Source organism: Citrus clementina, unplaced genomic scaffold (genome assembly GCF_000493195.1).
Source record: "Citrus clementina cultivar Clemenules unplaced genomic scaffold, Citrus_clementina_v1.0 scaffold_6, whole genome shotgun sequence".
In the NCBI taxonomy this organism is placed as follows: Eukaryota; Viridiplantae; Streptophyta; class Magnoliopsida; order Sapindales; family Rutaceae; genus Citrus; species Citrus x clementina.
In genome coordinates, this window is record NW_006262139.1 from 9169663 (window position 1) to 9192554 (window position 22892).

The 22892-nt window shown below is 34.3% G+C and overlaps 2 protein-coding genes across 3 annotated transcripts; one reads left to right on the plus strand and one right to left on the minus strand.

Moving 5' to 3' along the window:
• Positions 1-412: 412 nt before the first annotated feature.
• LOC18039377 (ATPase 4, plasma membrane-type) lies at positions 413-7055 on the plus strand. 2 transcript variants are annotated; one of them, XM_024181926.1, is made up of 22 exons: positions 413-480; positions 598-681; positions 1058-1177; positions 1355-1453; positions 1607-1744; positions 1961-2095; positions 2182-2361; positions 2476-2682; positions 2769-2888; positions 2960-3079; positions 3293-3415; positions 3499-3603; positions 3719-3863; positions 4143-4307; positions 4492-4730; positions 5184-5216; positions 5395-5476; positions 5601-5764; positions 5912-6097; positions 6175-6357; positions 6447-6622; positions 6739-7055. In XM_024181926.1, the coding sequence occupies exons 2-22, from the start codon at positions 649-651 to the stop codon at positions 6833-6835; spliced, it is 2850 nt and encodes a 949-aa protein (XP_024037694.1). In that variant the 5' UTR covers positions 413-480; positions 598-648; the 3' UTR covers positions 6836-7055. The 2 variants fall into 2 exon arrangements, with proteins under 2 accessions (XP_024037694.1, XP_024037693.1); XM_024181925.1 differs by lacking the exons at positions 413-480; positions 598-681; positions 1058-1177; positions 3499-3603 and having other exon boundaries at positions 1360-1453.
• A 2127-nt stretch (positions 7056-9182) lies between these two features.
• On the minus strand, positions 9183-22159 carry LOC18039378 (endoribonuclease Dicer homolog 2). The gene is made up of 23 exons (XM_006428615.2): positions 21925-22159; positions 21616-21688; positions 21267-21444; positions 20585-20698; positions 19890-20024; positions 19217-19301; positions 19063-19127; positions 18646-18786; positions 17586-17714; positions 17371-17500; positions 17175-17274; positions 15980-16175; positions 15749-15909; positions 15377-15595; positions 15014-15240; positions 14591-14862; positions 14067-14482; positions 13836-13939; positions 12736-12932; positions 12221-12430; positions 10768-11178; positions 10289-10567; positions 9183-9657 (listed from the first exon to the last, which is right to left on the minus strand). Exons 2-23 carry the CDS (start codon positions 21684-21686, stop codon positions 9292-9294), a joined length of 4206 nt encoding a protein of 1401 aa, XP_006428678.1. The 5' UTR covers positions 21687-21688; positions 21925-22159; the 3' UTR covers positions 9183-9291.
• Between the last annotated feature and the right edge of the window lie 733 nt (positions 22160-22892).

The window sequence follows — 22892 nt, forward strand, 5'->3', positions numbered from 1 at the left end:
CTACTTATCACAATCATACATATAAAAAGTCATCACAAATGAATCCACAGTGCGCCAGCTGCATAAATTGACTTAGAATGTTGGGGTTTATGTTTTCCTTACACTTGTCCTGAGTGTTTTGGTAAGACAAGTCATCTTCTTTTTATAATATGGAGCCCTAAACAAACGGCCTGGCCATGCAGAGACACTTTACTTACTACAGTAGTGTGGATACAATCATTTACAGAAGGGTTGTTTTCACTGAAATTATAAATTAATCTACAAGGAAGAAAATAAGAGGAAAAGTCAGAACATGAGAACAGATCAGCACAAATAAAAATAAAAAATTTAAAAAATGAAGGCAAGATAGAACATACAGACACAAAAAAAGAAATCTTGCACTGAAAGAAAGCTGCCGCTTATAGCTTCTAGAGAGAGAGAGAGATTAAAACTATTCTCTCCTTCTATCTCTACAAACAGAGAATTTTCTCAAATTAAAAGGTGAAAAGCAAAACACATTACTCTGTTTTTGAGTCTCTCTCTGTGTCTTTCCATCGTTTTTTTTTTTTTCCTGTGATTTTGTTTTAACATGATTTGTTTAATTACTTGGTTTTTAAGGGGTTTGAAGGAAGGCAACGAAAGTGAAGAAAGTGAGTTTATTGAGAAGAAATGGAGAGCATAACGAATGAAGCTGTGGATTTGGTATTGAAAGTTTGAAACAGAGTTTATCATCTCGGTTCTTGATTGCTTTATTACTGTTTTTTGCGTTTTTGTTTTTAGTTTACCATTAAGAAAAAGACACCGACGCCCCTATGGCTTTGCAAGATATAGTCGTGGTGATCTTTTTATTTTTGGAAAAATCGTTACATAGACTGATAGATCTCTTTGATGACAATTATGTTTTTTGATTGTAATAAATTTTATCGGAAAAAAGTTGGCTAAAAAGTTATCTATGTGATAATTTCCAAAAATAAGAGTATGTTTATGACTATTTTGTCACGTTTTCTTCAGTGTTATTAAGTGTTTTTGCTTTCTAGGTATTTTGTTTTGTGAGGAAGTTCAGGTTTTTGGTCTGCAGGAAAACGTGCCGACGGACGAGGTTTTTGAGACTTTGAAGTGCAGTCAAGAGGGCCTTTCAACGGAGGCTGCTGAGCAGAGACTTTCCATATTTGGCTACAACAAGCTTGAGGAGAAAAGGGTAATTTTACTTTTTGCTTTTTTTTTTTCCTTGCTAGCTATTTTATTGGAAAGTTATATTAATAAAAAAAAGATACCCTTTTAATGATTGTAAGACATTTTGCTTTTGTTGATTGTATTTTTTTTATTATTATTATTTGCATTTTATTTTACTTATTTATTTATTTATTTTTGGCAGGAAAGTAAAATTTTGAAGTTTTTGGGATTTATGTGGAACCCTCTCTCATGGGTCATGGAAGCTGCAGCTATCATGGCAATCGTACTTGCAAATGGAGGAGTGAGTATTGAGTACTGTTATTCAAATTATATTTTAAAAATTTGTTTTAGAAAAAAAAATGGTGTTTTCTATTTGATGTTTTTGGAAATGAAAATATCTTTATTAACTCATTTTGTAAACAACATCTTACTGTTGGCCATTTCATTTTTGCAGGGTAAACCTCCTGAATGGCAAGATTTTACTGGGATAGCAACCCTGCTTCTTATCAATTCAACAGTTTGTTTCATTCAGGAGAACAATGCAGGTGCTGCCAGCGCAGCTCTCATGGCTCGTCTTGCTCCTAAAGCTAAGGTACTGACTACGCTTGAATAGTTGTCAGGATAAGATTATTGGTGAGTTAGTGCATATGCATATCTAATAAATTTATTATTAAGTTCATATCAACTTAACTCAATGAGAATTGAAATCAGAAACTGTTATGTCATATTAATTTGTAAAATAATACTCCGTAAGAAGAGATTGTGGCTCTAGGCTCTAGCATTCCTGTAATTGGAGATATTATTTCAGGTCCTTCGAGATGGAAACTGGAAGGAGGAAGATGCAGCCATTCTTGTCCCTGGTGATGTCATCAGTGTTAAGCTTGGTGACATTATTCCTGCTGATGCTCGTCTCTTCGAAGGTGATCCATTGACAATTGATCAGGTGAGCTTTTGCAAACTTTGTATGTTTGAATTGATTTGGTAAAGTTGAGCTGTTTAATTTAACTTCTTTCAATTTGTACGTTGCAGTCTGCTCTCACAGGCGAGTCTCTTACCGTAAGTAAGGGTCCTGGTGACTGTGTATATTCAGGCTCTACGTGCAAACAAGGGGAGATTCAAGCTGTGGTCATAGCCACTGGTGTTCGCACCTTCCTTGGCAGAGCTGTACATCTTGTGGATACCACAAATCAAGTGGGTCACTTTCAAAAGGTAAGAAAACACGAATTCACATTCCTTAAGACTCTTTTTTTATGTTTAATTTCACATTATCATTCACCGAAACGTTTTTTCTTTTTTGTTGGGGGGGGGCGGGCTTGTTTACAGATCTTGTCTGCAGTTGGGGAATATTGTATTTGTTCAATTGCACTGGGGTTAATAGCAGAGATCATTGTCATGTACGCGATTCAACACAGGGAATACCGCACAGGACTTAAAAATTTACTTGTGCTTCTTATTGGAGGAATTCCTATTGCCATGCCTACTGTTTTATCAGTGACAATGGCGATTGGTTCCCAACGATTGTCTTTGAAGGTTGGTCTTAGTTGTTATTTATAATGATGTTACTTTATATGGTCATTAGTTGACGATTGCAAGCATATATGGGCTAATTACTGCAGGGAGTTATCACAAAGAGAATGAGTGCAATAGTCGATATGGCCGGCATGGATGTGCTTTGCTGTGACAAAACTGGAACTCTAACTTTTAACAAATTAACAGCTGACAAGAATCTAATTGAGGTTGGTGTAAATTTTGCTCACTGTTAGAATTACAATGTGTATTTCAACATTTGGCCTGGATCATTGTTCAGATCTTTGCTAGAGGAGTGGACGTAGACGATGTTGTTCTGATGGCAGCTCGAGCCTCCCAAGTGGAAAACCTAGATGTAATAGATGCTGCTATAGTAGGAATGTTGGCTGATCCAAAGGAGGTATATTTATGAATTCTAGAATTTCATGTATCTATTTTAATCCAAAGAAGGTATATTTATGAATTCTAGAATTTCATGTATGTATTTTATTCTAGTTAAGCTTAACTGTTGTTGAAATTTTGTTTTCTCAAAGGCAACTTGTAGAAGATTTTCTTATATTTTCGTCTTATCATTTTGTTGACATTGATTTCTTTGCTTTTGACCATAAACAAGGCTAGGGCTGATATCCAAGAAGTTCACTTCCTTCCATTTGACCCCACAGGTAAGCGAACAGCTCTGACGTATATCGACAGTGAAGGCAAAATGCATAGGGTCACCAAAGGTGCTCCAGAGCAGGTATGATTGTCAACAACTAATAGTACGTTCTAGGATTCTGAAATGCCATTTTACTTAACTTATGCTTTTATTTTGATTTTCAGATTTTAAACCTTTTACACAACAAATCAGAGATAGGACACAGAGTCAATGCCGTGATTAATAAGTTTGCAGAACGAGGATTACGATCTCTTGCAGTGGCATATCAGGCATATGAATTACCTATGTCATTGTTCTAGGTCCTATCTTTGCATCACCATAGCAGTGTATTACTTCAATTGCAATTTGTATTAACAAAGTCTATATTTATTAATTTTGTTTCAGGAAGTTCCTGAAGGATCAAAAGAGAGCTCAGGAAGCCCATGGCAATTTGTTGGACTCATTCCTTTGTTTGATCCTCCGATACATGATAGTGCAGAAACAATAAGAAGGGCACTGAGTCTTGGGCTGAGCGTGAAAATGATCACAGGTGCTTCTCCCATTTATTGTATTATATGTCTTCCTAATTTGTTATCTTAATATTTAGTCTTTGTTTAGGCAGTAGGCACCATTTATATATAGAGAAATTTTGTTGGTTCTGGTTTTGTTTAATCCTTCTATCTGAAAAAATGCTAATATGTCAGTTTTCTTTTGCATTGCTGGTGGAATCTAAATGCTCTTATGGTTTTACTTTTTTAGAATGTTTTAATTGGCGTTTTCTTTACCTTAAGATAGATATTCCATCTGTTTGACTTTTCCTCTTTCTCAGGTGATCAACTTGCAATAGCAAAAGAAACAGGACGTCGTCTTGGAATGGGAACCAACATGTATCCTTCATCAGCCTTATCAGGACAGGACAGGCATGAGTCGATAGTTGCTTTACCGGTTGACGAGTTGATTGAGAAAGCTGATGGGTTTGCTGGTGTTTTCCCTGGTACGAAGCTTGATCTCCTAATTTGCATTGAGTAGTCATCCACAAACTGAAGTTAGTGTTGTATAGCTTTTATTGAACTTGATGTATGCATCACTACATCCTACAACCTTTTCATTATATTTTAATCATACATATTTCTTTTTTTATACCTTTGTTTACACAGCTGTCCTTATTTTCTTTATAGAGCACAAATATGAGATTGTGAAGCATTTGCAAGCTAGGAACCATATCTGTGGAATGATCGGTAATGGCGTCAATGATGCTCCTGCTCTAAAGAAAGCAGACATTGGCATAGCTGTTGCTGATGCAACTGATGCAGCTCGTAGTGCTGCCGACATTGTCCTGACAGAACCTGGCCTTAATGTTATCATTACTTCTGTTCTAATTAGTCGAGCAATATTCCAGAGGATGAGAAATTACACGGTGAGGGTTGGTTTTGATTCTAAGGAAAAGGTGTTCTATAGTCGATAGTGTAGTGAAGGATGGGATTTGTGTGAGGGAATTCACAACCTGTCTAATTCTATATATTCCACATTCCTTAACCGACAAACAAACTAATAATTTTAAAGCTTACATTTTACACTGCTTGAATGCCTGGTGGTGAAGAAAGCACTGAGATTGAAATAACATGTCATTGTTCTGTAAATTACTTTTAGAGCCTGAGGTGGAAAATAATAAATAATATAATAAACCAAGACGTTGGCGGTGGTGCTGTTCATGAAAACTTGATTTTTGTGGGCATTGATAACTTCTTTACACTGTCTCAGACTTTTGCAAAATTGAAACAAGACACGAGCATTGTTTACTTGAATTAGTTGATTCCCTCTTGCTCTGTCCCCACTTTTTGCTGCTTAATTACTTTCTTTCTTGTCGCAGATATATGCAGTCTCCATTACCATCCATATTGGAGTAAGTTGTTCACTGCTTGTTTCAAATACTATGTAGGAGAGTATTGTGTAATTTATTTGGTAATTGCAACTTTAATCTTCTATGATAATTATTGCCCTACTGATGAATATGAAAGAGTCTTCACAATAGTAGCTTGAATATCTCAGCTTGACGTCTTAACTATTTGTCTTGGTGACAGTTTGCTTTCAGGCTGCTAGCTCTCATCTGGCAGTTTAACTTTCCACCCTTCATGGTGCTGATAATTGCGATTCTTAATGATGGTGTGTATTTCCTTGACTCAGCATGTATATCGTAACTGTTTGTGTTCTTTTTCATCCAGGTGTATCGATTTCAAATAAGAAATACACTTATCTATTGATATTTACCCGGTACATTGATTGCCAGGTGCTATTATTATGACAATATCAAAAGATAGAGTGAGACCATCTCCTCATCCAGAAAGGTGGAATTTGATCCAGATCTTTGTAACTGGAAGCATTCTTGGTGGTTACTTGGCAATGATGACTGTGATTTTCTTTTGGACAGCATCCAGGACAGACTTCTTTCCAGTAATGTGATTTATCTTTTGTGTTATCATGTCACCCAATTCGGGTGTTATGTATGCTCGTTTTCCTTGATTTAATAATATAGAGAATAATATATGCCTTTACATTGTCTTCAATAAGTTGGACTGAAACTTGGTATGCAACATTCAGCGTACATTTGGCGTTTCAAGTCTTAACAAAAAGGATGTGGATGACTGGAGAAAACTTGTCTCGGCAGTGTACCTGCAAGTGAGTTCCATTAGTCAAGCCCACCTATTCGTGACCCGTGCAAGGAGTTGGTCTTACGTCGAGTGTCCTGTCCTGTTCCTTGCTCTGGCTTTCTTTGTTGCTCAGCTGGTGGGTGATATATGCTGTTTTCTTTGGCCTTTGTGACATACAGAGGATGAGTTGATCCTTTTTAATTCTGTGAGCAGATTGCTACACTGATTGCCGTCTATGCAACCTGGAGCTTTGCTACAATTGAAGGAATAGGATGGGGTTGGGCTGGTGTGATTTGGCTTTATAATATCATCTTCTACATTCCGCTTGATTTTATAAAGTTCTTCATCCAATATGTGCTTAGCAGAAAATTTTGGGATCTTGTCATTGAACAAAAGGTATTGATGGCTTGAGTTCAACAAATTTTATTCAAGTACTGGAGCTTAATTTCTTGCTCACTCTCCATGGTGTAATTGCTATTTTGCAGATTGCCTTCACGACTAAAAGAGATCTCCGAAAAGAAAAACGTGAGCGATGGGCACAGGAGCAGACCACCCTCCATGGGTTGCACCCTCTTGACACCAGTATGTTCAGTGTACGAAGCAGTTACCGAGAACTTAGCCGGATGGCTGAAGAAGCAAGAAGAAGAGCTGAGATTGCTAGGTAAAAATATAAATATAACACCAACAAACTACATTACTTAATTTCTACTCTTAAAAGCCGAAATTTAATGCTTGGAGTGTACACTCTTATGCATTCACTATTTTGATTTTTTGTAGATTGAGAGAACTGCATACACTGAAAGGGCACATTGAATCACTGATTAGGCTTAAAGGACTGGATATCGACGCAATTCAGCAATCCTACTCCGTCTGATTACAGGTCATACATGACACATTCATGGGCATGGAACATATGATGAGATTGCAGATATAAGCCCTTAGTCCACAAGTAATTATGCAATTCATCCTGAAAGAGTTATGATTGCATATCTGATGTACATATTTGCCCATCTGGGTTCTGTTTTTCAGTTTTACATTTGGTGTTTGAAGAAACAATATGATGGGTTTAAGTACTACACGGCCACTATTTGTGATACAAACCATAGTAAGAGATGGGTTTAAGTACTATGCGCCTATGCGGCTAACACTCCTGATACAAACCATAATAAGAGTAATATATTTCCCCACCTGTTTATTAAAGTTTTTAACCTTTTTTTTTTTCTAATATATCTTCTAAGAGCTAGGGAGGTGGTGGATAAAATTCAGATTGAATTTTTAGCCTCATACCTTCTCAGAATTGAAATTTGGATGACCTTTAAATAAAACTACTTACGAAATTTGGATGACTATTAAATAAAATTTTATGGAAGCTTTTTAGTTTCTGTGTTTCATTTCTTTTTAGTAATTTGGAAAATGCAACCTGCAATTTCTGAAAGTTATAAGAAAGCTAAAATAGAATTTGCTTGCATTTATCTGATTAAAAAGGCGTTACAGATATTGTATGATATAGTTAGTTTCCTATATCATACAATATCCCAAAAATTATAAATTAATTAATAAATAACAAAAGAATCAAAATAAGTCAAATATAGATCCTTGTGTGGTTATCATCAAACATTTGCTGACATATTAATTACTCATTTTCTTGAGATTAATATATATACAAAACAAACCTATGCCTTAAATTACTTTCCAGTGTTTTCCGCACGCGCACTGAAAAATTTGATACATAGATAGGGACCAGCAAGGGCGGCAGCTGTCCTAAAAAATCTTCTTTTTTCTAGATGTTAATTTTAAATTTCAAGCAAAATTTTTTATTTGCCCCCTCAATAAAGCTTTTGATTTGCACCCATTATGAGCTTTAAATAAAATACAATAATTACATTTTCATCACATAAATTACTTTAAATAAGTAGATTATATACAAGATTAAATGTAATTATAGGCCTAATTAAAGAAAAAATTCTTTTGAGTAACTTAATCTTCCCTAGCAATTCACTAAGTATGGCTTCACAGTTCAAAAGGAACAACTCTAAGCACAACAAATTTTTAGTAAAAATAACAAAATAATATATAAGAAAAAGAATCCTTAGTTTAAGGAAATGGTCACGAAGATCTCTTTGTTTTAATAAATGGTCATATAAATTCATTTTTAAGATACCCATGCTCCTTTTTTGACACAGACTTTGTTTTGTGTTAAAAAAATAATCACAGACTTACATAAATCCTTAAAATATATCCATATAATATGTATTTACTAAATCAAAAAGAAGTATCGGTGACTTTTTCACTTAATACGTAGTTGCAAATGCTGTACACGAATCACGATAGATTAGTGCATGGATAAATATAGATAATCTAAAGTGATTAGGTAGTTTTTTGGTTAATTTTGTTAAACTAGTGGTCAAGAAGTGTAGAATATGACAACTATTCAAAATTATTAAAAAAAAAAGAAAGAAAGAAAAAATTTTCAGCCAATTTCATAGACTTCTCAATCACATTGGGTCTAGAATTCGAGCAAAGCTAGAGGTGGTAATATCCTATATGAATTTGTCAAGCTCGGATTGACAAAAATTGACCGAATTAATAACACTTTCGTTTTCGTATCAATATGTTTATTAATCATATCGTATTTACATTCAACAAAATTCAACTCGCAAATCTATTTATGATAATTATTTTTGGGAGTTGTCATAAACATAATCATAGCAGGTCAACCTATATACGTGACTTATCAAAGAATAAATTCACATAGTCGTCGTGTTTTAAATTAATTTTTAATTTTTTTTATTAAATGTGTTAAGCAGGTCAACACAATTAGACATGTTTAACAAACATGTCGTATTCATGAAAGAGCCGTATTTGAGTTAAATTGGATATTTCGTGATAACATGAATTGCCATCTCTCCATAAAGTAGAGAACAACTATAGGTAATTTTTTTTATTTTAATATATAAATCAGCCTTAATCTTGGCAATTTTTTTAATTATCAATATTGAAATGTGTAATAATCTCGTGGAGAAGGCCTCAGGCTTCCTGATGATTGTTTTTCTGTTTTTACGTTTATGTATGAAAACTTGCCTCCTAAGTGTTCTCCTTTTCGTAGTACCGAGCCCCATTTTTTTATGGCTCGGGTTTCCTGAAGAAATTTTGGGTTATCAACAGAAAAGTTTCAAAACAAAAAGAACGAAATTAAAGAAAGATAGCATACTTGACTCGATATAGTCATTCACAATTAATTCTGATGTAAATGTTAATACATATGGTTTAACCACCGCTGTACTTCCTAAACTCCACACATGCAAGCTCTTCACATCTTCCAAAACACTTTTAACTCAAATGAAGCCAAGTCCCAGGAAAACTTGCCTTCAGGGACTTCAACACTTCTTTGCTTGCAACCTTTTTAGCTGTTTCTTTATCAGCATCTGCATGTGTGTGTTTGAACAATGTACCATTTGCGTGGACTTCTACGGTAACAGCAGCCTTACCATTGATCCGCGGAGCCACGGTTTTTTTCATAGCAAAATGATGTTTTTGGCAGTATTCGTTCAACTCCCTTGCTGGTTGGAGTCTCATTGTCTCAGGAGTAATCATCGGCTCCAAAAGTGGCCTTATACTCTCAAACACTACCTCCTTGTTGCATCCAGAATCAACAAATATTGCCCCGGACAGAGATTCGATAATGTCTCCCAGTGCCTATTGAAATTCAGGAAAATGCTCAATGGATGTTTTAGGCACACCAGAAAAAGAGAAATAAACGAGTGACTCATCAGCCAAATCTTGAAAGCACACATTCAACAAACGGAGTGAACACTAACGATCTCATCATGCACTTGAATTTGGCTTTTTTTTTTTTTCAGAGAAAGTCAAAAAAGGAAAAAAGCCAAACAAAGAGTTATAAGATCTGGTTCCTTCAGTCATCAACAAATTGCCTAACATTCTTGTATTGTGGATGTCTTATGCATACTAGTATGTACATGAACAGAGTAAATAAAAATATCTGCATTTTACTTGCAAAATTATAGCGAACTGACAATGTGACATGGTGAAAGGCTAAAGCTAAGAATCATTTCCAAGTTTACGGTATTTCTCTAGCCTCAGTTGAACAACAATGCATCCAACCCTCTCAGCTATTCCAAATTAAACTGCCCACCCAAAAACTCATTCAACCTCAATTAACAAATGCTTCGATTTAAGAACAAGGGACAGAAAGGTGTCTTTCAGAAAAATGCAACAGTGATAAACCGAACAGATATATAATAGAGCAATGATAAGCCAAATTCTAGCATGAATAAAAATTATATTGCATATCTTATAAACAGCTAACCTTCGGGAAAGATGTCTCAGATTCCCATCCAAAAGTAGATTCCAAGGATAATCTCTCAAAACTGTCAACGGTGATGTTTATCCACTTGTACAGTTCCTGTGAAGCGTGCAGAATATGCTTATGCAACCCATGCTTGACTGAAGACAGCGCATAACAATCGTTGTTTACGGAAGCAGACCTCATATCAGTCAAGTCTCCTGGCGAAAGTGTGGGATACTTGTTGTACAAGTAAACAGTGATGAGATAATCTAACACTGCATCTCCAAGAAATTCCAGCCGCTGCAATGGCAAAGCAGGCATCACATTATAGTTAATCCAACATTAAGAAAACATAGCATTCATGGAAAGAGAATTATATCCTACAATTGTACTCATTTAGTCGCACTAACATCACTAGGATATAGTATGAGAGGCAGAAACTATCTATGTTACAATTATTACCATAAACAAAAATGGCTTTGCCAGAATTTTAAACTTACCTGATAACATCTTGGAATCTCAGGAAGCATGTAAGAACCGTGGGTCAAGGCCTCCACTAATAAAGATGGATCACAAAATGAGTAATTCAAGAGCAACTCTAAATGGCGGACATTGACAAGCCTCTCTACTTGCACTTGGAACTGCCGCTCATATGGTACATTCACAAAATCCACCTTTATGCCGATCCTATCCAGGAATATTAATCCCACATTTTCCCCGCCTGTGCTAAGGAATGCACCAATTAGTGCCTCAACTACATCAGCAACTGTCTTACTTTTAACCTTCTTTCTTCCAGTCACATAAATTTTTCTTTCATTGAAAAGTGAGTGGTCATTCAATTCATAGCTTCCTGAATTATCACCAGGAATCATCCACATTTTAGGATCAAAAGGCTCGGTGCGAATAAACCCCTGCAATTTTAGAAGTAACAGAAGCAAGTCACAAGACTTTCATTTGATTTACTAGATATTACAGCTTAATTATAAACTAGAAAATCAACAATATTATGAGCAAAAGAAATGGATTTCCAGAAGACCCTCTCTAGCCTAACAATTGTACTTAGCACTCAAAAACAGCTATAAGACTTATCGAGCATGCCTTGTTGAGCATGTTATCCGATTTCAAGATTGGTTTATTCTGCAGCAGAAAATGGTATTCACAATCTGGGTTTCAGTGAAGAAAGTTTATAGCCATTCATAGCTATAGGCAAACGACAGGAGTTGAGTCCGCACATGGTGGATTCACAATCCATTGCCTTGATCCACTTGGCTACATTTACCCCTCTGCTATTTACACAATTTTGAAATACAAAGATATCAAATTCAACCATTGATCAATATTTTTTGATCTCATCTTACTTATGAAGAGCCAAATGAAGATCGAAGGGCAGAAAACTACAACCTTTCTATTTTCTTTTTTCTTTGCTATGGAATTAACTGTAAAATTAGAAAATACGACTCTAATTAATAATTTAATAAATAAAACTCTAAAATTTTATTTATAGTATTAGCGCATACCAAAAATATCATACTAAATCAAAGAAAAGAAAGAAAAAGTATAAAAATACTTAAAGAGAAAAAAAGAACTAAAAAACTACTAAAGAACCCCAACCAAATAACGGATCAATACTGACCATTGCATCCAAAAAATCAAGTTGAGGAGCAAATGAAGAATTATACAAAGAATTTCGTCTGATATAACTAAAACCCTCATGCAACATTATATGAGAGAGAAGGCAATGCTATTATAATTATCAATAACCAGTAGTTATAGGAAAACCCGTACAACTTCAGACACAAGATGGAAGAAACATCATAACAGCTTATGTGTTAGGAGATATATTAAATTTTGAAAAAGAATCAAATAGAAAGGGAAGAAACAAGTCATAAGTACGCATCCATGCCAACAAAACTCAGAAAAAATTCAGAACCATTTCTGGAAAAGAAAAATTACCGGAAGCTTGTGGTCACATCCTAGCTTGCAAAGTGCAGCATTTGATATTATTCTGTCCTTCTTAACACTAAGAAGGCCTTCGTGATGATTTTGATATGTCTTGAACAGCTGCTGACTAGCCGCATATTTAAGAAAAGAGTCTCCAAGAGTCTCTAGAGATTCTAGATGAAAACCCTCTTGGCACTTCTTTGTAGTGATTGCTTCCAACACCTACCACAAAGAGTTGCTGTTAGCGCAAATTCAAACAAAAAGTTCAAAGGAGACTAAAGCATGATAGGAAAAGCAATCAGCATGAAATTGGTCCTGCAATAAATGACATACATATATGAGGTCTGCCAAGAAAGGTAGCATTATCCCGTTTCATTTAATAAATCTCATTAACAACTTTGTATGTACAAGCATTATCCCATTTCATTTAATTGTTCACAAGTGAAGTACCTATTGTGACTCGACAGTCATTATGCACATACAACTTTGTTGGCACATAATGCATATATAATTTACAAGCAGAGTACCTTGCTAGTTGGAATGGTAACATTTTGCATGCAATGATCCAAAAGCATATTCTTCAAATTGACAGCAAGGAGCAAAGACTGAAGACGATGCATAATTGATGGAACGAACGTGAAAGAATAAAATGTACTGAGTGACATAGGACCCATGATTATGCGACACAGCTCAGGAGGCAGTTCAAACGATATCTTACTCGGCTCTGCAACAGCATACTCAGGTTTAAATTATGTGGAACAGATGGAAAACTTTCAAATATATATGATTACTTTACAGTTCAGCAAAAACAACAGATAAAAGATCAAATTGCACAAAATAAATATAATACTTCACAGGATTAGACCTAAGAATAAGTCGATCAAAAGGATATACAGTTAATTACACGACTCATAAACCAATCTCAACATGCCAAAAGAGCATAGGTCCAACCATGTTTTGTTTGTAAACTCACTCTACAGTCATAACATCATTTTTCTTCAGTACTTCTGTTTCCCAAAAGCTCTAAAATCAACATAATTCCAACTCCCAACAAGCAATTCAGACGTCGACTCATTTCAAAGAGCAATGCAGCATCCATTATTTTCTTGAGATTGATATTTCTAAACTTTTACAAGCAGTGAAAAATTCAGTCGTGAATTGAATAAAAACTAATTTGGAAAAATACTAACAATGCTGACAATTCCCCCCCCCCCCCCCCCCCAAAAAAAAAAAATCAATATTGAAATGTAACAAAAACTTTGTCAAATTTTCTGGCTTTTTTCCCATTTAAGGCGCATGATGATAATCCAATCCCATCCCTACACATGTGAGCAAGGATCAAATCCCAAACCTCTCCCACTACTTAAATTCCTAACTTACTTATCCATAAGAACAATAACAGAATAAACAATTGGTGTCGTAATTATCAGATTTGAAGACAGTGCATAACAACTAACAGGGTAGCAGAAAACAGTTAACCGACTCAAATAAATTAAACGCTGAGAGGAAATCTCAAGCATGCTTTGTTAACACTAAAACTTTACATTAGCACGCGCACACACACGCACACAAACACACGCAAAAGAGAACAAATTATAAAGAACAAATTAAAATGACTAAATTATACCTCTCTGCTTTTCTTGCCGGCATTTACTAAGGTAATTTTGCGCATGAAAAATACGTCTCCCATTAAGCAAGAGTTCTTGATCAAAACACAGCTGGATACCATACCTGCAATGTACAAGATGAAATTCAGCCATTCAGGCTATGTACATACAACAAAAAAATGATATATCCACATTAAAATGTGGAGTAGAAAATTTTATATATATATATATATATAGTATAAAGTATACACCGTTCTTCATAGTGCTTCTTGTATGTGATAGCACTTCCATCATTCCTCGTAAAAAGTGAATTTGCATTCAAATGGCCTAAAACGCCCGTGATATAATATATCTGACCACTGTGAGGGGTGCAGACTACAGAATTATGAATCATGCATGTGCACAACGGACCGCTTTTGGTCTGTACAACACGAGCATTAGACATTGTAGAACAATTCTTGTGATGCTTCAAACCAATGTCACAAGGAAAAGACAGAGAAGCAACAGGTTCCCAATCAATCAACTGTTCACTGGCTGGGAGCAAAAGATAATCTATCTCAAGATTATCCCGCAGCCGGAGTCCCTTCAAAATCTCATTCAATTTATCCAAATTATGATCCATAATTACTCTGAAAAGAGCTATCTGAAACCTCCTACAAAGAAGGACCTGGAACACATTGAAAATTTTAAAATGAATAAAGTATACAAACCAAAATATTTAAAAGTATGTGTCACACCTCTGACCAAATTGAAGTCAGAAAACCAGATATCATACCTTATCTGGGGTAAGCTGAATTTTTCCAAGATGCTTCAGGTTGACTGTCAATCTACCCCTATCAACTTCCAAATCAAAATTCACCTTTTTAATTTCAGATTCAAGTTCAGTCCTCACAGCAAGCACAATATCATGAGCTGGAATATCATAGTTAAAGTTCTGCTTCAGTTCGATTAAGTAGCAATGGTATGTTATCTTGGTATCTTGTGGACACTGATTCACTAGCTCAGGAGGGAAGTAAATGGGATGTTCAGCATCATATGGTTCATTCCCTGGACATTAAAGAAACATGAAAGAAGGTTTAAAAATCTAAATGAGGAAACCGAATCACGGATGGTTATAGTTCTCTAACCATTCAAAATACAACAATACTTTACAAGTTACTCATATAATAGAAAACTAAAGGCTTTGTATGCAAGTTACCATGTTTTTGTGCATCATGTTCTTCCACAACAATATCAGGAAGAAGATTATCTGTTAAAGCACCAATCTGGTGAAGCTTCTTGCAAGCTTCAAGACAAGCAGTTTGCTTCAGAGTTTTAATGTTTCCCTGTGCAATAACAGTTTGTATAGGGCAGTTGTTGGGAAGATACAGTGTGCAAATCCCCATCTCCTTGTTTATATCAAACTTTGGAGTAGGCTTAAAATATCTATAGAAAATAAAACCAACATAAGTATGCAACACTGCATTAACCCATAGTACGAAAACAGTACAAAAGTCTTAAAGAATAATTACATAATGAAGAGCTTAGCGTAATATGCAAGAATGAGTCCAAAATGGTATACCCATCAGAAGGGAGCCGTGAGCAGTAAAAGTGTATCAAATGAACGCTGGAACTAAGAGTTGCAATTGCTCCTGAGCTTTCAACGTGATAAAAATCCTCACCATACATATGATTATTAAGAGGGGAGCAGGGAAGCGATGCATGGCTAAGAGCTTCCTTTCTCATTGTGTCCCCACTAACAAGATAGTTCTCTAGCCTAGATTGTGTAATAGAATCCCCACTATCAAAAAATGGAATAAAATACTCTATCAATCACACGGAAAATTTAACAATTTGAATAATTTTAAACAAATGAAAATCATAAAAATGCAGTGTAAAAATATTCCACGGCTGTACTAAATATCTGCATGTCATGAGAAACGAAAGGCATTACCTCTTCAACATTAATAAATAATCCGAATTCTGCATTCTAGCACGACCTCTAGACTGTATGAAACTGCAAACAGTGTGTGAAGGATCGAACATAATAACCAGGTTGCAACTTTGAACATCTAAACCCTCCTCAAGAATTGATGTTGCAACAATGACATTCACCTGTAGATGGTAATTAGGAGCAAAAAAAAAAAGAACATCATTTGGAATCTGAGATCACATATAAACATACCAAGCCTCTACGAAATTCTTCCACAATTTCATTCTGTTTGTTCCTTGATTGACATTGTATCCCTGAGTTATTTCCGGCAACATATTCAGTCTTCCATGTACAGTGTCTTGGAAGCAGCTCACTCAACAGAGATTGAAGCACAATGGCTGTAATGACCCTTTCTACAAAAATTATACATCTTATGTCCTCCAAGCCCCTGTGTTTACGCAACAATCAGAAAAATCAGAAAAAATGTTACGATCTACAACTGACACAAAGAAAAATCTTAAATAAATTATTTTGATTATCCAGAATGAGTTGGACCTGGCTAATACAATTCAAAATTCAAGAAAGACATAATACAACTTTGGAATTATGGGATGTCCGGTCAAACCATCCAGTGAAGCAAACACTCAGCACCTCTTTAGGCATCAATTTTCCAAAGGCTAACACTTCCCCCTATGTGTGTGAGTGCTTAACAATTCACTATGACAGATGTAGTACAGGTGCTTTCCCTTAGGTTAAGGTTGAATGCAAGAACCTCCACTTTATTTTTCACTTTATGATGAACTTACCCCCCTGAGAAAATTCATCAAGCATTTAAACTTAATTGTTCTTTATCAGCGTTTTGAATAAAATTGGATTGACTTGAAATAGGGAGAGGGGAAAAAGAAAAAGACACAAAAATCTAATTAATATACAACATTCTTCCTAGCTAGTTATTTTTTCCTACTTATTTTTCTCTTTTCTTTTCTATTTTGCGGCTACAAACCACGTGTATAATTGATTGAACTAAACAATAAATAATGTGGAAAACTTATAAGAATCTTAACTATATTATAGAAAATAATGCTGTATGCACTATATGCGTGTTTACTCTCAAGGGACCTGGAAACAAAATTCAAGGTGTTAGAGTGGCATCAACTATCAGTTTAAGCTTTTGAGTTGACTGGTTAATTAACATGATATCATAGTTTGTCTGATCAAGTAGCATTATCCTAACCTATTATATTAGTAATATTATAAAAATTTGAGTTCATGTTTGTTGTTATATTAGAGATTATTTTTGTGTTTGAATACTAGTATTGTCCACTTCAGTTTTTAGGTTGGGTTGTTACTTAACAGAAGGATTCTTATAAATTATAGAGCATATTGGAATTTACAAATTATATGAAATTAATTTTATGAAAATCAATGATCATGCATGCATTCCGACCTGTACTCAAGAAGCGATTCGACCAGACAAACAATTTTCTCCGTCAGAAGCCCAGAATCCATGTTAAATTTAGAATCATCACCTATGGACCACCCTGCGCCTGAATTTAGGGTAAAAAGAGAAAAAGAAAGGACAAACATTAGCATGTAAGGATAACACGGTAAGTCTCCAATTCTCTCAGAAAATTGAAGAATACCAGATGGTATACAAGTCACCAATGCCTGAAATGCATCTGAGCCGAACTTTTTCATGATCGTCTCGCCAAACCCATCCAATTGTTCCCAAGCAAAAAAATCACTTTTATAGCATGATAAGGTCTCTGCAGCCTATTACAGAAACACATATGTAAATTACAATAATACATGCAGGTGAATAGAAGTGCAAAATAATGAAGAAACACTAGATAAATACCTTCAAAGCCAACCAAACACCAAGCCCATTTAAACAATATAACAAAGTTGACTTTATTCTTGATATATTCTTCCTTATTGACTCTGCTTGAGCTTCATTCAGATCCAAATTTTCCAATGATCGATTATGCTGAAATACAATAGATCTACTCAGCAGCCATCAACCACCATTATATTTGATTATCAATTCCAACATTTCTCAGAGAAATCAAGTACTCAAATATACATTCTCAAATTGGAAAAAGAAAAAAAGGTAAGATTAACTCTAATATTAAGTTGCAGAGGCCAGTCAACAGATTAAGTAAAATTTGTACATCCATTTTCATACTTAGGATTTGTTTATTTTGCTGAATTAAGTTCATTTACATCTTCATTTAACTCATTCAAATATTTTTTAATGGTTTGCTGTTCTGAGTTAATGGCGATTTTCAAAAATTTTGATCAGATAACAAAAGTTTGATTTTTCCTTTTTCCATTTTTTTTGTTTTGACTCTCTCTTCATAGCGTTGATACAACAGGTTTCCAGGATTCCGATTAGAATAAATTATTTTCATAAATAATAGAAATTGTAGCTTGTTATCTTGATTTAGAGAATTTGATTTATGTCTTTCCCAAACTGTTGGTATAACAAAATGTTTTAACACATCAAACATCGTTTATTGCTCATTTTAACATTTGACAATATAAGGATACAAACGCCAAATTGTTGGTTTCAAATTCTTTTAAAAAGTTACAACAATATAAAAATAAGTTAGCACTTATTTTCAGGCATCAAAACAAAGGGACAAACATATGGTATAGAATCATTCATTTAAGCTTATCAAATTTCAAAATATTTATACATTCTTTTCTTGTTTTGCAAGAATATAATTATATATATTCTTAATACTGTCTATTCAGAATTTAGATCAATACAAATTGAAAGGATAAGATGATTATTTGTTCAGACAGTCTGTATGTACCATACAAGCTATGAAAGGATAAGATGATTATTTTTCAAATATCAGAAAAACAATAATCTTCAGCATTACAATCTAAGTTTTCACTCAGAGAATACTCACCTTTAATTCTATCTTCTCTAGATCATCGGCTAAGCGAGTATACAAAGCATGTGGAATCTCATCGTCCCCGTAAAACTTGAACTTTGGAGTTGAAAATGGTATGCAATTAGAGAGCACAGATTCACTGGCACATGTATAGACCTATTGTACAAGAAAATGAAGGTATGAATAATCAACTAAAAAGTATCAACGGAACCACCAAACTGGACCACGTTAAAATGGAACAGACATTAAAAAAAATTTGGAATACAGACTTACAAGATTAAATATGTATGTATTTATAGGCCTTAATCAATGATACCTCTTTCTTCAAAAATTACATGGTACTTGTTTAAATTTCTGATTAACCTTGATTTATGTCTTTCCCAAACAGTTGGTATAACATAAAAAAATAAAACACAAAAGAAAAGAAGGAACCTTTGAATTCATAAGAGTCTCAAGACCATGAATCTTTTGCCAATAGTCTTGTTCTGAACTAGCAACTGCAACCAAAGATATGAGTGAAAAATGATTCAAATGCCATATCCATAATGAAATAACATTGTCTCAGATATTATCAAATCATGAATACCTTTTGACTTTATGGGAGATGCAGTCATCCCAAAAATCCTAGGAAGATTGGAGTCACCAGCTTTTAATTGATGGTGATAGAACTCCTGAAAAAGAGGGGAAAAATATAATATAATGCAAAGGGCAACCAATGTAACAATAATACCTTATGATGAAGTAGCAAAATGAACAAGACACATTAACTCTCAGATACATAATTGTGACTGCACATTTGCAGATTTGAGGTTATAGCTGACTTTCAACATCTTAAACTTTACCATACCCAAAACTTTCCAGTATGTGAGTTGCCGGGGGAAAAAAAAAGAAAAAAAGAAATAAGAATAAGCTCCTTAGCATGTCACTCAGCAAATCTGTCACAAACAAAGTTCCATGTGAAATGTGAACTTAGCTCTATCTCACAACAGTTTCCTAAGAATTTCTACCTCACTCAATTGTTACACAGATCAAAAGCTAAAAATAATAACAGTAGCAGTAGTAGTAATGAAAAAAAGAAGAAGATAATGACGACGAAGCCATGATTTATGAAACAACCTGTCAAACTAGAAATTGATAATAAGATTCTGATATCTCTCTTACTCTGGTCTGTCGTATAAATGGTATCATAAGGAACAATTGGTTGAACTAGAAATAAAAGAAGTAAAACAACAATAACAACAAACACCAAGAAAACTCACCGTCATAATACAAGCATATTGGTGTTTACCCCTGGCATGATGGCATTCATCAAGTATTAAAACCTTGATCATGTTTAGTTTGAAATAGCTGAGCCGCAAGCCATCAAGCAAAATCTGAGGTGTCATCACAAGTACCTGTAGGTATTCAACTGAAAATTACTACTCACCATGGACAGAGTCCCTCAAATTTTATAAAGCTAGAGCACCGTCACAAAAAGAAGAATGTGAGATCTTATAACAGAAAAGTAGCTGACAATTTCATGGATATGGAACAAAGCTTCCAAAATTTAATTATAAGTCTATTAAGAACCCATCATGACATCTTCAAACGTGAATTTTACCGTGAATCATTAAGAAAGGATGAGAATTTAAAACTCCTCATAATTTTTCAGAAACATAATGAAATGCATTGTAGGATTGCTGTGATGCAGTTTTTTCTGGGAAGTGGCCTAAAGCTTTAGGAAAACCGAGACCAAATAATAGAGAATGCAATGAAAACAAAATCATGCCAGCTTTTCGATAAAAAGTGAAAGCAACCAGGACAATAAGAACCCCGGTAAGATCACAATGAGTAACCTTAAGAACAGAAAACTATAGGAACATTCAATTCATATAATTGAGTCAACAAAGCAGCTTCTTGAATTAAGTACATATAATTCATTCATGATTTTATTATTTTATATGTAAGAAATCACCTCATGTTTGTTCATTTCTTCCTTCCATGTAGCAGCATCCCAGTAGTCAATTCCCATATCTCCCCAGTACATGCCCACTTTCAAGTCGGTATGCTTTTTAATAGCTTCAGCTTGCTAATTTAAAAAACAAAAATAAAACATAAAATCAAAACCAAAGCAATGAAAAGTAAAACTTTTGAATTTTAACTCCAGGAACATAGCCACTAATTCTACAATGTCAGCAATATACAACTTTTGGACATAAACAATAACCAAGTCTAAAAGTTTTAATAAGAGCTATGAATAGAAATCGAATGTGTAAGATTTTCTACTTTAGTGTTAACAGATTCTGAAATTGAATGGTGGAACTAATATTTGAATTTGAAATATAATGCTTTTCATAGCTCAACATCAGTTCCACTCTGAATTTCAAAAACTTTAAGCTTCAACAAACGAATCTAAAACTCGTGAAGCCTGTTTCGAAGGTACTTGTATAAATACAAAGAAATGTCATATTTATCTATTTTATCTTCAACCCAGATCAAGAATTTTAAAGTTCTAGTTGCAAAAAAGAAAAAAAAAAAGATTCTATTAAAAAGGGGCAATTTTTTTTTCCCTTCTGCAATTGCTGACTGAATTTTGGAAAAAAAAAAAAATACAGAGTTCCACTGGAGAGAATCCACAAACACATATCTGGGCATACCTGAGGTACCAGAACTACTTTGGGAACCAAGAAGACAGCAACAAAAGGTGAAGGCTTCCGCAGAAGATAAGCATAGCTTCGAAGAAGCATGATGGCAATTAGAGTCTTGCCAGACCCAGTTTCCAGAAACACAATAGTGTTTTGCTTAAGTGCATTCTCCAGTGCTTCTAGCTGATAGCTGCAACAACCCAGTATTGTGAAACCAACAAATCTTCAAACTAAAAATTATTAAAAAAAAAAAAAAACACATGATTGATGATATAATCAACTGCCCATTTAATTGATTGGCGAGAAAAATCATCAAAGAACAATTATTTCATCTAAGTAATTAAAATATTTTCAAACCCACTTTCTGGCGAAGGGCAGGGTGTCGGCAGATACTTGCTCTGTTGTGTCCAACTCCATGCTAACAGGCTCCATGGCTGTTCAACCGATGCATCAAACACTTTTAATCAACCAAATTCAAAAAGCAATTATCAAAAACAATTATTTCTATACACTACATTCACTCACAAGCTCACATATCCATCAATGATCAAATCGAGACAATGCAGAAAAATCAAACTCAATTAATGAACGAGGAATATCAAATATTAACCAAAAGAAGGGCGTAAAAACAACACTAACCCACAACCCAAATATCAAAATAAGAACTTACTATCAAATTCAATGAGTGTGAAAATTAAATGAGCAACAAACAACACAGTGACAGTAAAAGCTCAAATGGGTACTATTATTTTGCTTTGGTATTTTTGTAAAGCAGCAAATATCTTTGCTCTCTGATCGCTGCTATATATTGGAAAAGTGTATGCGCGTGTCAGAGAGCAGACGAAGTCATGAAACAGTGAAAAAGAATTTGAACTTGCAGGCTAAGGAACTTGCGAAGGAAGCTCCGCAAGAACAGTGCCCAAAAACCAAAAAAAAAAAAAAAAAGGCGCGACTGCGACGTAAATTGAGAAATAAATAATGATCATAAAAGTAGGACTATTTTGAAAAAAAAAATTTACATAAATGGGGGGAATGATAACATTCATTTTAGTCCCTAGCTTTTAACAAAATAGAAAGTGTGGGTATAGTTTGAAAGTTCTTATGCAAGTCTCTATGTCAAATTTCATTAATACTTATTAATCAATAAAATAAAATCAATAATGTCTTTGTGTAATTATTATAACCCTAAAATCAGCTTATTCAAGGGTTTAGTGTATATTGTGTATATACATGTGATGTGTGTGGCATGCATGATGCGTCTATACGAAATTTAAAAAATGGTTTATATATATTTAGTAGGATAATTACTTTTATTTCGTAACTAATATTTACAACTAATATTTACAATGTATACTTATTATTATAGCATTTTAATAGGATTTACAACTAATATTTACATGCTCAATACCCTTATAGTGAATTTAGAAAAAATAAAGTCGCTACTGAATGCATTTAACAGAATTTGAAAACACAACATGGACTCAAACGAAACAAATGCAAAATTATATCCTTTGTTTGTGATTTACTAAAAAAGTAAAAAATAATTTTTTTTTTATTTTACTCCCACAATATTGGGACTCAGCCCTCTACGGTTAAGTTGTTGTACCTACAATATCCTTTTTATATTAATTTTGAAAA